The 15,554-nt window shown below is 42.9% G+C and overlaps 1 protein-coding gene across 2 annotated transcripts in view; it reads right to left on the reverse strand.

The window, feature by feature from the left end:
• The window catches only part of agbl4 (AGBL carboxypeptidase 4), a 348,823-nt gene that overhangs the window by 30,320 nt on the left and 302,949 nt on the right, over positions 1–15,554 (reverse strand). Inside the window, exons 7-9 of one of the 2 annotated variants that reach the window (XM_085349015.1) lie at positions 7,233–7,322; positions 5,543–5,657; positions 3,397–3,508 (exon numbers count right to left, since the gene is read on the reverse strand). In XM_085349015.1, coding sequence (XP_085205141.1) covers positions 3,397–3,508; positions 5,543–5,657; positions 7,233–7,322 — 317 coding nt within the window. Of the gene's footprint in view, positions 1–3,392; positions 3,509–5,542; positions 5,658–7,232; positions 7,323–15,554 lie in introns of both variants that reach the window. The other variant, XM_085349016.1, reaches the window with a different exon arrangement.

Consider the following 15,554-nt stretch of genomic DNA (forward strand, 5'->3'; position numbering starts at 1 on the left):
TCTCAAGAACGGTAGATGGAGTTTGAAGCTGAATGCTGGTAGGCTCCTTTGTGACTTTGAATTATGATGCCTTATGCATAGAAATGTGGGTGTTTAAAGAAGTAAAGAAGTCGTGGTGACACGGCCTTGGGGTCAGATTTATGTTCATAATGGCTCACAGCAACTTCAACCTGAGATGAGATAGAACTGTTAACTTGTTACACGACATTTCGATCTTCCATCGCAACATTTATTGGCTAATCGTTACTTTTTATGTCATGATGCTCATTTAAATGCATAAACTGTTTATGATAAACTACGCCCTGAAGTGGTGACTTATTGCCGCTGGCATATCTGGATTTGATCTTGAAATCCAGGTTTGAGACACATATTGGACTTTTGAATATAAGAAGAGGTCAACAAATTATCTACATGATGTTAGAGCTGTATTAGCAAACCACCCAAATTAGGCAAAATGCAAACAGAGATGTACACACAGAAAAAACAAAACAAAAGTCGACTTACATGTATCTGCTGCCATTTCAAAAGAAAAAAAAGAGAAAAAAGTCTGTCTAAAAAAAAATCTTAGGGAATTTTTTTCTGTAAGTTCTGTAAGTAAGTCATCGTGTCACAGTATTTCGTTTGGGCCTGGGTTTGACTGCACCGTTGCAACACCTTCATTAGTTGCTTTTTTAGCCATTCTGTTGTAGATCTGCTGCTGTGTTTGGGAACTTTTTCATATTGCATGGCAGCATACATCTGACACTGAATGCCAGATGCACATTTGACTTGAATATTTTGGTATAGAGAGGTGTTCACGGCTGACTCTATGTCTTTAAGATGCCTGGGTCCACCATTCCTCCACCACCATGCTTGACAGCTGGTATTAGGTGTTCGTGCTGACATGCTGTGTTTGCTTTTTGCTCTTAATCGCTGTGCATTATCTCCAAATATCTACAGTTTGGTCAGGTCCATACGAAGGAGTTCTTGTGATTTGTTCAGATGCAACTTTCTAAAGCTAAGCTGCACATGGTTTTTTTTGTTGTTGTTTTTTAAGAGCTTTTTCCTGGCAATCTTTCTAAACATTAAAACTTAACATTTAACATGCTAACTGAAGCCTGAAGCCTGTAGAGTCTGATATAGCTTTACTGTGATGTCTAGTCCTGGGTTTATGTTAACACACACTTGAATACTCCAGACCTGCAAACTGCTAAAACTCCTGGTTTTATCGCGGTGCTTACACTCTCTGCTGATCACTTAATCAAGAGCATTAGCAGCGCTTGGTTGCGCCTTACCTCAAGTCCTATGGTAATGGAATACTTCTTTTTCATAGGGCTCACTATATGTTCTCATGTCATGTCAAAAGTTGAAGCTGCAATTCCAGCAAACCTAAGTTCTTTGAATTTTGATGTTGGAGTTTGTTGTTATGAGTTGGAAAACTCGTTACCATTTAAAAGGTCATCTGTAGCCAGCAGACACTGTTAACATTACTGCAATTGCCCTGTGAAGGCATCATTATGAAAACCTGCACTCTTAACACCTTTTTAGACAGCTAACATGAAGCAGCGACATTAAAATGGCAAACCGGGGCTGCTGTTCAAACTGTTTTTAGTTTACTTGCTGTGACTCTGCAGTCCCTGAAAGCTGCCACCCACCTGTTTGACTGACGTGCTGAATTTGGGGGAACTGTACTGCAGTGCCTAATGTGCCAGTTGGATATTTTAAAGCTATACGATGATGAATATTCTACAGAACGGGCGAGCGTGGGTCAGGATATTTATGTTTAATTTATACTTTACAGCAAGCAAAGATTGTGTAATGTTAAGAGGGGCAATCAGTTATATTTTAGCGATTGCTCCTTTAGCGGCGGCTCAAACAGTCACTGATTAATTCAACAGTCTCTCAACTGCTTCCTTAATATGGTTTAAGTGTTATCAATGCTTAATTGTTTGGTAGTGTTATGAATAATCCAGATTCCCAGGTCTTCAAGCTTATTCTAGCTTTTGTATTTTAAACAAATAACCACGCAGAGTTACCAGCTAGTAAATGGACCACATACAGTATGCTAGCTTAGCCCAACTGTTCTGCTGTGGCTGCTGCTGCTCTCCTGTTAATGGAGTCCTCCAGCAGAGCCCTCCAACCATGGTAGCCTCATTAGACTCTATGCCCGCTGAGTGAGACGAGCATGAATGGAGGGCAGCAGCACAGGGCCTCCTGGCTGCAGAGTTGGCATCGAAACTGGCATCTGGGAGCCCCAGACATGAGTAGTGTGTCTGATGGGATTAACTGGCTGTGGTGAAAGAGAGACAGAACAGGAGAGGTTGCCCAAGCTTCCAAATTAACTCTGCAAGACTGAAGGCAATCATCGGGGAGAAGGGGGCTACAGCACGACAAGTGCTGGTGGATGGTTATCAATAGAAAAGGAGAAGGAATTCAAGTCTTCTGACCCGCAGGAGTGGACTCGGGAAACATATGGTCTAATTCTGTGATATCGACTGGGCTCTTCATTTACCCAGCAGTACTGCTACAATTAGCATATTTTATTGTAAAACAATCTTCCATTAATTGTATCTGCTTGAGAATGAATGTGTGCAAATGTGCTGAAAAAGACTCGGTATAGTATCTTTTTAAAAACGAAATGCATCTGACAGAGAATAAGAACGCGCGTTTCAGGATGAAAACACATTACATTCACTCATCCATGTTTCTAAGCAGTGCTGCAGTTTTGTGGCTGTTTGTTTGTGTACATTCTGTGTCTGTTTGCTCAGGCGAGTATGTGTGAGTATGTGTGTGAGTGTGTGTGAATGACAGGCATGAGTGGATCACCCTGCCATGACAGAGTCTATCGATCAGCGTGTCAGCGTCGAGGGAAAAGGTTAATCAGCCCGATGCCAGCCCCGCGCCTCACCCCATCTCTGGCCTGCCCTGCATCCCGCCCCAGCCTGCTCCCTCTCTTATCAGGATTAGAGGAGTGTACAAAAGGGCAGAGTATTCCCAGGACACACGCTGACCTTCAGTAATCCCACCAACCTGCCGCTCTGCTTATAATTAACATCAGGAACAAAGATGAAAAATCCCTAGCCTCCCTGTGTAGCGTTCCTCCAACTGAAAGTCTCAAAGTAGAGAAGGAAAAAGTTACAGTAGATTTAAAGACTGAAAGCACACAGTCTTGCTTCAGTAATATGTTTTGAATGGCCAGGAGAGCCTAGCTGACATTCTAGAGGTGCTGACTGGCCTCCTCATGCTCCCCAGCGCACACACCCTAAACACAGACTGGAGAAACATGCTGAACCAAGCAGGGAGAAAGAAAACTGTTCTTGGGCTCAGTAGACGCTACTGTGGAGAAGGAATGTTGAGCACATAACAGAGGACTGTGTCTGTTCGCGTGCATGTGTGTGTGTGTGAGAACACACTCACCGGGTCTTGGTTCATCTGCACAATGAGTTGTTTCACAGCGTGCAGTGTGGGGTGGGCCCACGGAGAGGGATCCTGCCAGTGTCGATTCAGGTCGAAGCCCATCAGAGAACACCTGTACACACAAGCATGCGCGTGCACGCACACACACACACACACACACACACACACACACACACACAGATAATGGAAAATCAAATGCGGTTTGCCTTACAAATGACTAAAGGCACCTTGTGGCCACAAACGGTGCAAAGTTGCACTTGCTCAAAGCTTAAGTTTAAAAGTGACCTCTTGTCTTTTTTATACAGTTCTTCACTAATTAAAAGATGGTTTTAGTATCACATGCTGAGACTGCCGCGTTATAAGAATGATATAAAAAAAAAAATGCATCCCTGTGCCTGAAATCACTTCCTTACTTAAATGACTGAGTAATTTCTTTAAAACATTCAGGATATCAGGTTTGTAAATTGTCATCTTTTTTCTTTTTTTCAGCACTTTGGTTTCTTTGTAAAAAGCTCCAAATATACAAACACGGAATAAAAGATGGAAGCAGCATCAGTGTAAATTGTAAAATGTGTAAACATGCATTCTTTTTAATGGACAGCAGGGGGCGACTTCACTGTTTGCAAATAGGTTTTGACTGTACACAAAACAGCCCTCGACTCCTTGCCTCTGTGACCTCAGTAAATACATTTCTGATGACTTTAAGGGCTTTTTCACTTTTTACTGAATAAAACTATTAAAGTTATAAAGGAGGATCGTAAAGTGCATTCTCTAACTAACTATTTATCAGTCACAATTCATTAGCCAATCAGCTTGTGGTGTCCTCGGTTTCACTGTATGGTTGCAAAACACCAACGCTCAGCTTGAGGGCTCTGTAACCAGTGGGTGGCGTCACGATGGCTATCTTTCTACTACGAGTATACTAGCATTTATTGCACACTCGAAATTCAAATCCTCTAATAAAAGGGCAGCTGCTAAATATGATGCCCTACATAGTAAACTGAGATTGATTCAGGACAGAAAAATGTAGGCCACAAATTCTTACTCGATTCAGCTCGGCAAGTGTTTGAAGAGAGGAAAAAAATCCTTGCAACAAATACACATGATGCATTATTGGTAAGAAACAGTAGACGCATTAGAAGCAGACTGGGAATGAGGGAAGTGCCTGAACTTGTAATCAAAGTCCGGCTGACCGGCAGCTGAACCACGGATGATGTGGCACGTGCCCCAAACATTAGGCTGCTGTGGCGCCCAACCTTATAGTGTTACCAGGAGTGTCAAATTGCCATAATGGGATGCTTACATCTAAATATGCGCCCTAATCTGCTGTGCTTTGTGACATGTCGATCTTTGACATTTGCTAAAGCCAGTGATAATGACACAGGAGTTACTGATACTGCAGGGCAACTGAGCAACGCAGCCAGCCATGAACAAAATACTCATCCCAGGTTAACTGCAATTGATTATTTGCTCTGCATGTATCCATTTCAGTCTGCTCTCCACTGTGTCCTGCTGAGGTAGCTGTGTGGTTTCTGTGTATGCGTTCTGTGTGTCTGTGTCCACGGATGAGGACTATAACTATTCACCTACTGTCAATATGCTGGTTATCACCACTCAGTGCAAAAACAAGCCAATGACAATAGCCTGAACCATCACCAGTCGCACTGAATGGTATTACTGAGATTGTCACTGTGGGAAGCAACTAAAGAATCCCTGCACATGTATTTTGGGGACAGGGGCAAGGCACCACCACTAGATGGCATTCACAAACACAGTGGGAGTGTGTTGCATATCTTGGTGAGCATTAGTATTCTGAGGGCTGAGCCTATTAAGTAAAAGGCAATTATGAAGAAGGGAATGAGAGGAGAGGAAAACAGAGGAGAGGAGGATGCCCACAGAGCTGCAGCAGCAGTGTTAAAGACAGAGTGGAGGAGAGGATGGACAGAGAGACTGGCAAAGAGAACAGCCAAATACTATCTTCTAACAAATGCACTGCTGTGAGCTATATGAATTCATTAAGCTCTCTAAAGGTGGAGTTAAGAGGATATAACCCCACAGAGTGTGATACAAAACCATGTAATGTGTGAGTTCTACTTAGTGTAGGGACGGTTTAAAATTAAGAATTAAAACATGCACATTTGTGTACCTGTAATTGCCCAGGTAGACTCCGTCGGGATTTAGCATGGGGACTATCTTGAAGATCACATGATTTCTCAGGATCTGAGCAACAGGGTGGTGGCTCACCAGGAAGTCAATCACACCTATGAAACACAGGCACACACACGGAGGAAAATAGACTTGAAAAGAAAACCAAAGGCAGGCTGGCAGTTAATTGAGTTTTGAGAAACAAAAGGAGAAGGAAGGACAGCGAGGGGCATCATCAGAATCGAGGGAGGAATAGGAGACGTCAAGCCTAAATCGATACAAATGGAATGGAGCTGACGGCGCTGGAAAAACAGACACACAGCGGACTAAAAGCCAGCTCATCTGATCCATGATAATGCATATGCACACTGAGATAGATAGATAGATAGATAGATAGATAGATAGATAGATAGATAGATAGATAGATAGATAGATAGATAGATAGATAGATAGATAGATAGATAGATAGATAGATAGATAGATAGATAGATAGATAGATAGATAGATAGATAGATAGATAGAGCACACTTTACCTTTCCTTTTCAGTCCCATTACCTATAAACAAAGGAACCCAGCAGGAGCTAACCTGACCACTCTGAGCCGATGGAAAGGAGCAACAGAGCCATTAAATCTTGCTAAAAGACAATTTCCCAAAGGTTCCTAGTTTTTCAAGATGCTTTATTAGTTTTGAGTTACCAGAGCTCAGGAGCAAAGACACCACAACACCACTGTATTTCAGGACTATAGTTCGAGTTGTTATAGAGAAATATAGGCTCAGGTATCTCTTCTGTTAAGTTTCAAGCATATTATACTCAGGTGCAAGGTCAGAATTATAATTCCTTTGTAAGTGTGAAAGGACTGACTGCTCATCCCTTTTCATTACATATAGTTTCCAGACAATATCAGAGATGTGTTATTACTGATCACATGTTGAGCTTTTTTTTTAGTACGATGAGCTAGTCTGTTAATTAGTCTGGTTTAATGGTTTGTTTTGCCTCTATCCACAGCACAGGCAGCCTGTGTGCAGTTCAGATCTGTCTGGAAGCATTTAGTGTTTTATGAAATGAAAAATACAACAAGAGGAGCAGACAAGACCATTGAGATGACAACAACAGCATTTCTCATTTCCAACATTTGACATGTTTACGTTGCACCTTTATTTAAATGTTTACATTTTACACTGTGTCTCAACTTTTTTTTGCAAATGTGATTGTGCTACATTTAACATGTTTGGAAAGAATTTTCCAGTTTGAAAAAGGCTAATGAGGTATAATGTAATAATAATGTAATCTCAGCTGGAGATCAGACATTTTGGTACTCTTGATATTTGTTTTTCTGAGGCTTGTGATAATTTGGTAAACAGGCTCTTTAATAGAAATAAAAAGTTTAAAAAAAATTAAACAAACGAAAGATCTTTAAACAAGGATTTTGAGCCGTTACATCATCTGGAGAAACCACGGATTATAAAATAAATCTTCATTTTTTTCATTTCATTTTCAGGGCGTGCAACGATGATTTTGAATTTTTGAAAAAGTGATGTAAAACATGAGTCAACAGTATCAATAAACATCCTGGTTACTAACAGCAAAATGTATACGTACCGCATTGTGCAGTGCATGCTGACATACGCTGCTGTGCACACAGGTGAGTGGTTCTGCATTTGAATCAATGACCTCCCATTAAAACTTTACCTTGACAAATAAACGAGGCGGGAGACTCTCCGGGGTGAACGCGGGCGGTGAGAAAGACCAGCTTCTTCTCCCGTTCTGCACTCATGTGGTCTAAACAGGGGTAGTGAGAGGAGTTGGCGAGGAGGAGAAGAAAGGTAAAGACAGGGTACCAGAGGGAGAGAGAGGTGGTGCTGTTAATGCATAAAATTCTAGCAGACCTTTAGAGCAACTCCAAAAACGTATTCTCGGACACAAAATAACAATTGAGAGTTGGTATTAAACTTAGATATACATGTAACCCATAAAAGTCCGGTGTGAGAGGTTGGGTCAAAACACAGGCTGACCTCACAGTCTATTTTCAGCCAGATACACATGAATCAATCATCAAACCAACACACGCCACAGAATATTCAATAGATAAGGTGAATTATACATCTATAGGGTCAGGCTCTGCTTGCAACAGGTGTGACCTGATAGAGGTCTTCTTTGAGTTAAGACTTCAGGCTTGCTAAGGAATTCTCTGTGGCTCGACGCTCCACACATACTCCTTGGAGATGTTGTTGCACAGATGTGTTTGACTTTTCTTGAGCTTTTCCGCTTTACTGGTGTATTTTTGCACACACAAGGACCACTAAACCTTTTGAGGTTAAACATCAACATCATATTTCTTCATACCAGTGTGAATGACTATATTCTAATCATCTCAAGCATGATTGCATTACTAATATTGAAAACTAAGCAACATAAAGCTAAATAACATAAAAAAGCCAAACAGGATTTATTCATTCAAACCACAAAGGTTAAAGTTTCGCTGTTTTCTTGGCTCGTGTTTCTCTTCTAATCTGCTGTTGCTAATGGATGAAAGTGATTGCGAGCTTCATTGCGATACACAAACTTAATATCTTATCGATTCTTCCACCTCTTCTGCTGAGCACAGAAAATGCTAATTAGCAACAGGGTATGCACCTTTCCTTCTCTTTAATTCCAATTTAACCTCAGAGCAATGAGTGTGTGCTTCTCTGCGTGTGGGAGCACACGCGTGTCTGTCTGAGGAGTTTGGAGTCGTAAACAAAAAAAGCATTGTTCCATTTAAGCACTCTGCATCTGATTTTATTTCGCTTTTTCCTCCCTCTGCCCTTCACAGAGACAAATGGCTTTGCCATTCAGGAGTCTCCGCGGAGCGGGGCAGGGCGTTTGTTGTAAATGTGAGTGCTTGCGGTTTCGCTGGCCGCTGGGTGCTCGGTGTCTGTGAAATTCCATCACTTACAAATTCTACTTTGGCCTCGACCCCGGGCCACCGTGTAGGCTCCAGAACCAAGAGCACAGCCATCGCACACACTCAGATACACACACTCACTGTACAGTGCAAAGCTGCAATCAGAAAAGGGAAAAAGGCACACAGCCATTTTCCCTACAGTAAAACCAAGAACCCAGAAAGTTGTGAGCCAAACTGGAGGCAGCTGCCAAGGTCCCGACTGTCTGGGAATTCAACCATCATAGCCATGCTACATTTAGTCTCAGTGCTAGTGTGCCCTTGCTGCTTCATCAAAACAATCTCTTCCAGCAGGCTCCTGGAGCTTACAATGGATGTACTGTTTATCCCACATCGTTCTGTGAGTATCTGTGTGTATGCGTGTGTTTGCTCGTGTGTGTGTGTGAGACTATGTCTCCTCAGGGCTCTCACAAATGCTCCCCAAGTAGTTGTTGTGTTTATGTGTCTGTATCTCTGCATTCCTCTGTATCTGACTGTGCGCAGCCAAGCACTGTAGCACAAAATTAAGTCCCACTATTCCATAGGCACACTGACACCCGCAGGGAACCTGGAGGATACAAGCACCACAGCTAGGTTATACATAAAAGGAAATCGGGCCGAGGTGTGTGTCGCACAAAGGTAACACAAAGGTTAGGGTCAAGTTTCGTTTGAGTGTCGAGCATAGTTGTGCAGAAGCGTCTCCTGACCTCAAGGTGTCAGTAGAGATCAGCAGCCGGGTGGCTGTGGAGCGAGACTGGAAGAGCAGCTTGGAAGACACGAGGAAAAGAGAAAGAGAAAGAAAGGTAGCTTTCTCAAGGCGTCACAAATGATCTCATTCGCCTTTCTGGAAAAATCTTTTTGTTTGTCTTTGCTGACAGTTCTCAGGAATCAAAGTACAAACAGAGAACATTCCTCCACCAATGAATGCTTTTCCTCAAGAGTAGGAAACGTCAAACTAGCATCACTCTCACTTCAGTTGTTTGACAAGCCAAAATGGTTTTTTTGAAACTATAGTTTTATTACAAAGCTGATATAAAAGAAATATAAATCATCAAATAATATAGACATGACAAGTTGGAACCAGCAGGTGACATTATATTTTGCCATAACTCATTAACTTAAGGATTAATGAGTGCAAATATCTGTAAAAACTGACAGCTGATTGACCGATTTAGTAAACATTTCATAACTATTCTGGGTTGAATTCAAAATCATGGCCAAAAATGGTGATACTATATAAACACACGGATAGTTTTGTCCTCTGTGTCTCATGTTGGCACTCACAGATCAGCCACATGCAGGGGGGAAAAAAGAGGGGGTTTGCTAATTTGCCAAACCAAAATATACATAGCCATAGCAAATGACCACACAGTGCTGGAAATAAGAAACATAAGCATGTGTTAGGATGAGACGGCTGGTGCGTCTTCAGCATGAGAGATGTTTCCATTATGCATTGGTTAGAAATGAATATGTCGGAGGGTTTGGACAAACCATTAGAGAGGCAAAGTTGAGATGATTTGGACATATGATGAAGGAAGGCATGCAGGGGGTCGGTGTGACGTAAGGAGGATGATTCTGTCCCCTAACAGGAGCAGCCCAAAGAAGAAGAAAAAGTAAACAATTATTTTACATATTATGTCACGAGTGGTTTTATTATTGTTGTTACTATTGTTATTCACCCCAGCTGGTCGTGGCAGACGGCCGCCCCTCCCTGAGCCTGCTTCTGCTGCAGGCATCTTCCTGTTAAAAGGGAGTTTTTCCTTCCCACTGTCGCCAAGTGCTTCTTCATAGTGGTTGGGGTTTCATATCTGCTATATAGCGCCTTGAAGTGACCGTTGCTTTGATTTGGCGCAATATAAATACAACTGAATTGGATTACATCAATTACCTGCAACTAGTTTAACCATAGTTATTTATTTGGCCTTTTTAATGCGTATATTTCTTTATATATAGTATCTATTTAAGTGTATTAAATTTAGTATCATATTGACTCTACTTATTATATAATTGTATTTGTACATCACTGTTGTGATTTATGTGAAGTGCTGTAATTGTGATCTATCAAAATACAGCACCTACATATGTTAGCGATCCATCAGGCGCCGTTTTTGTGACGTAAATTCTTCATCCCGCCATGGAGACGTGGTCGAGTGCCTACACGTGAAAGGTTATGTTTCTCAATTACGAATCTCTTTAATTTTAACTTCACGGCTCCACTGGCCTGTCACAACAGCTCAGAACATGACTAAAAAAAATCTAAGAGTTAGGTGAGAACGAGAATGCAGGCGTACGCTACAGTGAGAGGGAGGCGGCTGAGCAGGGGGCGGAGGGGGAGTTGACAATGAGTGAGTGAAGGCAGCGGAGGCAAAATTTATGCCCACACTACCAAATCAAAGAGCTCCCTCAGCATATTTCTCACCTGCCAAAGTCACGAGCCCCACTAACTGCACATTACCGCTCATTCTCTCGCAGCTCGCCAGGAGGAAATAAAAAATTAAAGGATGTCAAACTATGATCAGCTCTGATAAATATGGAAATTACCAGCGAGAAGGAAAGTGCCAGTGAAAAACAACATAAATCTAATGGATTCTGAAGGTCAGCCCTGATTGTGCTGGTCAGCTCTTTCTGTGACAGCAGGCTCGGGAACTTGGGGTTCAGTCTCATAAGTTGTGACGTGATGTAATTAACTGAGATCTTCTTCATCGTTCTTCTTCGGCGGGTACAAAGGAAGCCCCGTCAAGACCTTCTGGAAGACATGGCATATATTTAAATACATTTACCCTTTTTTAAGACTAAATTTGATTCAGGGAGATAGAGGTAGACTTAGCTTGTGCTTTAATATTATTGATGTCCAAACTTTCTGACGTAAAAGGCACTAAACTGTGACTATCCTCACTTTACTGGACCCTAAATAGCATCTTTGGTTTTATATTAAAGCAGATGAAATATGGAATATCTAAACACTTTGGCACACTGCGGGGAGGGATAATGTGCTCCTGCATATACTGCAGCCCTTTTCCATATACACAGTTTTTAAAAAAGCATATTATACACCAAGTCTCCAGACCAAGGCCTCCCTATTTCTCTGCCTCCCCCCCTAACTCTGCTCTGTGGATTTTACACTGTAATAAATTTGCCTCTCTTTGGTGAGATGGCAACAAGACACGCTTGAAGCTCTGCTTGGTGTGTCATGTTGAGGATGGGCGCGAGCTGTAAATTGTCACTGGCGTTGAATTTATACAGCGCCTTGGGATGAGCTGCGGTGCTGTATACTGCCCAGCTGAGTGAGACCCAACAAGCATCAAAGCTTTGTGCTTCTTCACCCCCAGCCCACTCCACCTGCTGACACCACCCCTCTGCCACCTCAAGGACAACCGGAGAGACAGAGAGAGGAAGAAAAAGAAAAAGCGGAGACAGAGAGAGATGGCGGTGTGTGCTGAAGAGCAGAGGGCTCTAAAGTGATAAGAGTTTTATGATGCTGTTTTCTTCCCCAGGAATTGACCAGGTCCGCGACTTAAGTTCTGTGTATGTGCATGTGGGTGTGTTTGCGCCTGTAGGTGCTCGAGAGCCTGTGGCGTGTCTCAGATTTATTCATCTCATATTATTGTGGGGAGGCAGGGGTACCGCCAAGGCCTCCCCACACATTAATAAAGCATCCCCTGTCGCTTCACACACCACACATTACACAGCTAAACTCTCAGAGAGGTGAGAAGGGGTGGGAGAGGGAGCGGAGGAGAGACGCCTAAAGGAGGAAAACAGTATGAACGTTACTAATTGTCATGAAAATAGGAATCCTGGTGTTTTCTCTGAACAGACAAAGAAATGAAATCTACAGAGTGGAGGATATTTACACAGACAGGTGTGAGGACGGAAACACAGAGGACGACTGGAAAGATAAAAGGAGAAAGGACGGTGAGGGGGAGACAGAGAAGCAAACAGACAAGAGGCGAAGAGGAAAACAAAGAGAAGCCAAAAACCAGCAAAACAAACACAAGAAACTTTACTCAGCTACTTTATAATTTGCTTAGCGAGTGAATAAGATCGTTGCATAAGGGCATCGCCTATAAACTGCTGCATAAAAACACACTCGCATTAATTCCTGATTGCCCAAGTTAGTTTACCAGTGTAGGCTGCAGCGATACGAAGCTATTTGTAATCTGTGAAAGCGCAAACTCCCAAATCCACTTTTACGCTTAATGATGCCACTAAAGAAGAAATCAAAAGCAGGAAAGTTAAAGACAGAAAATATGTCAAAGTCATGCTGCACTCTGACATCTTATGGGAGGGATCCTAAAAACTGTTACAGTGGGATGACTTAATGATCTGTAAACAAAGCCAAAATACATCGTTCTTCACCCTCAGCTCAAGATAACTGCGGTCATAACGATAACAACAACTTGGATATATTCCAAATCACTAAATGTGTCAAAAGTCGCCCGGCAGGTTCTTTGTCGGGGTTCGTCTCTACGGCTTCGTTGGCATTCAGTCCAAGTCTTGTACAGAAGAGCGGATCTGAAATTCTTTCGCACCTGATTCATGTCACAACCGATATGATGGCTCTGAGTCAGAAGCTTGTGAAGAAGTCATAGCAAGAACTGAGTGGCGCAGCATTGAAAAAGTACATAATATCAATGTAACTCTGTTACTGCTTACTAGGTAGGGAGCCCTTCTCAGGGTTCATAATGGTTTGCTTTTCTCCCTCAAGCCTGAGCTGAAAGGGAGAAGCAAAAGCTTAGCTGCCTCCATAAAAGCTCAACTGTCCCACTGTCGTACATGTTATTTTGCTGTGTTATCTGAAAATTTACAATGGTGGGTCAAAAATTTTAATTGCTGCCTTTGGCTTTATTTATTGAGCTCACTGTTCAATTATGGGCTACGTCTTGTAAATTGTATTACTCAACATGACAGCGTAATTGCTGTTTGAAAGCCCTCTGTAAATTGGAGAAAAGTAATTTTGAATTGGACGAGGGGGACAGAAAGACAAAGGCAAGTGAGCCAAAGGTAAAAGGGGACACGAAGACATATGGTATGATAGAGTATGTGCTAGATTAAACCGCCTCTACCTCTGAATTCTCCCTTTACAAACTCATCCTGTCGTCTGCTCGTCTCTGCACTCGTTTCCCTCTCTGTTTCCTTCATCCTCTTGACCACCTTGGGTGTGTGTGAAGCTGACGATCGCAATCAAAAGCAGAGATGCATTGGTCAGAGGTGTGTCTGAATGTGTGTGTGTGCCTTTTACAGAGAGACAGCACGGGCCTCGGGAACGGTCAGTCCGACTGGCATCGCATCCAGACGGGAAAGGGGGAGGGAAAAAGTGAAGGAGAGACAAGAAAATTGGGAGAGTCATAAAAGGGATGAAGGGTGGAGGGAGACAGAGTGGTGGCAGCAGAGGAAACCCTCGAGAAGACAGCATGTAAATATGCCAATGGCGGGCCTCTTAAGTGGAGATGAAGAAGCGGCAGGATAAAAAGCACTGAGCACTGTGTGATTATGGATCAATTTGCCGCAATCAAGCCCCCTTATGGCTGGTCCCTGTGAAATGGAGAGATTTCTGCTCTTCAAGGGCAGTCGTGATGACAGTGGAGGTCACAGACGATGGGAGTGACAGAGTGAGACACGCTGACGGGAGGAGACGAGCGTCGGAGGGGAAACGTGCGGTCCTAAACAAGGTGCTAGCCAGCCATCAGTATTCAAGCCTGAGCTGAAGGGCTTTCTAATTATGTTAACTGAGAGGTGGTGGTGAAATGCAGGCCTTTGGTCATCATTGACCACAGAGCAGAGAGCCACCAGTGCGAGCTCTGGTCACATTCTGCCAACAAATGAGCACTCAAGTGGAAGCTCTATGACTCTTCTATTTTATGCACTGTAAAAATTTCTGGCAGCATTTGGAGGTTTTAACGTGTGTGCCGTGTTGCACTGGAGATTTGATGGCATCTGTTGGCTTGAAATCTATTTGTTTTTTCCAAATTCATGTCCTTTAAAACACAGGACATCCTTATTTTTAAATCCTAGGATAAAACAAACTCAGTTATAGGCCAGAAAGGGTTGAGAAAGCCTTCCTCGCGACCACTGTTTGCTTTCGCTTTGATCTATTTTACTCTTTGTCTGGTCTTCAGGGCCAACAACAGCGTGGTTCTCTCATGCCGTTTAGAAGCAGCCCGTATCTCTTTGCAGTCACATGCGGCTTTATGAAAGCCCCTAAGTGTTGAGCATGGGTGCGATAGGCACTTGTCACAGAGGACAAGACAAAGATCCACTAAGAGAGAGACAAAGAGGGAGCTCTTTCATGTATCAAAAGCAATAGGCCCTTTTGGTGATAGGATATGGCCGTCTGGCGCAAAGTCAGAGGCGGGACTGCTTAGGGTTTAAAGGCACTGGTTGCGGGCCTTTCTGAAACTCTGACTTCTCCTCTCTTGGCTTCAGAAAATGATGACAGGAGGAGAGGAACATAAAAAGGAGGGATGGCTGGTCTGTGCACGGCATGATACAGAATCAGAGGCAGCCAGTAATAGCCTTTTTTGAAGAATGCGCCACTGAACTTTAAGGGCCGTCTTGCTTGAAAGGACAAGTTACAAATAGGAAGAAAGGAGAGGGAGAAATGATTTCCCAGGGATATACCCCCTACTGCGCTGCCCTATCGCTGCACCGCAGTGTAAGAGTGTGTGTGTACTGTACACAACCGTGTATTCGGAGAATGCAACATACGACGTGCAAGCCAACGTGCAATACGTGCAACACATCTCCGCCTGTTTTCGAGCTCTAAAGAGACGACGAGGACAGAGTTTGTTCTTAAATGTCATTCGGGCCACTGTTGCTTTTAAGAGAAACGGTTACTAAAACCGATCCGACAAGCAGAACAGACAGGCAGTCAGATGTACAGACAGGACTGATGTGTAGTTCTTTATTACTCCGTCTCTTCGTACCTATCAATAATTTCTGAGCCACAACAATACAGTCAGGCTGAGGTAAACAACCGTAGTGCATCCCAGCTTTAATAACTACCATAACACCTTCCAGCTATGTCTTTCATTCTTTTTGTCTTTTTCCTTCGCTTTCTTTTAGATTCTGTCTTCTTGTCTCTCATCTTTTTC

This window comes from Diplotaxodon limnothrissa, linkage group LG23 (assembly GCF_057381915.1).
Source record: "Diplotaxodon limnothrissa isolate DT_005_m linkage group LG23, D_limnothrissa_male_GT1.1, whole genome shotgun sequence".
Lineage (NCBI taxonomy): Eukaryota > Metazoa > Chordata > Actinopteri > Cichliformes > Cichlidae > Diplotaxodon > Diplotaxodon limnothrissa.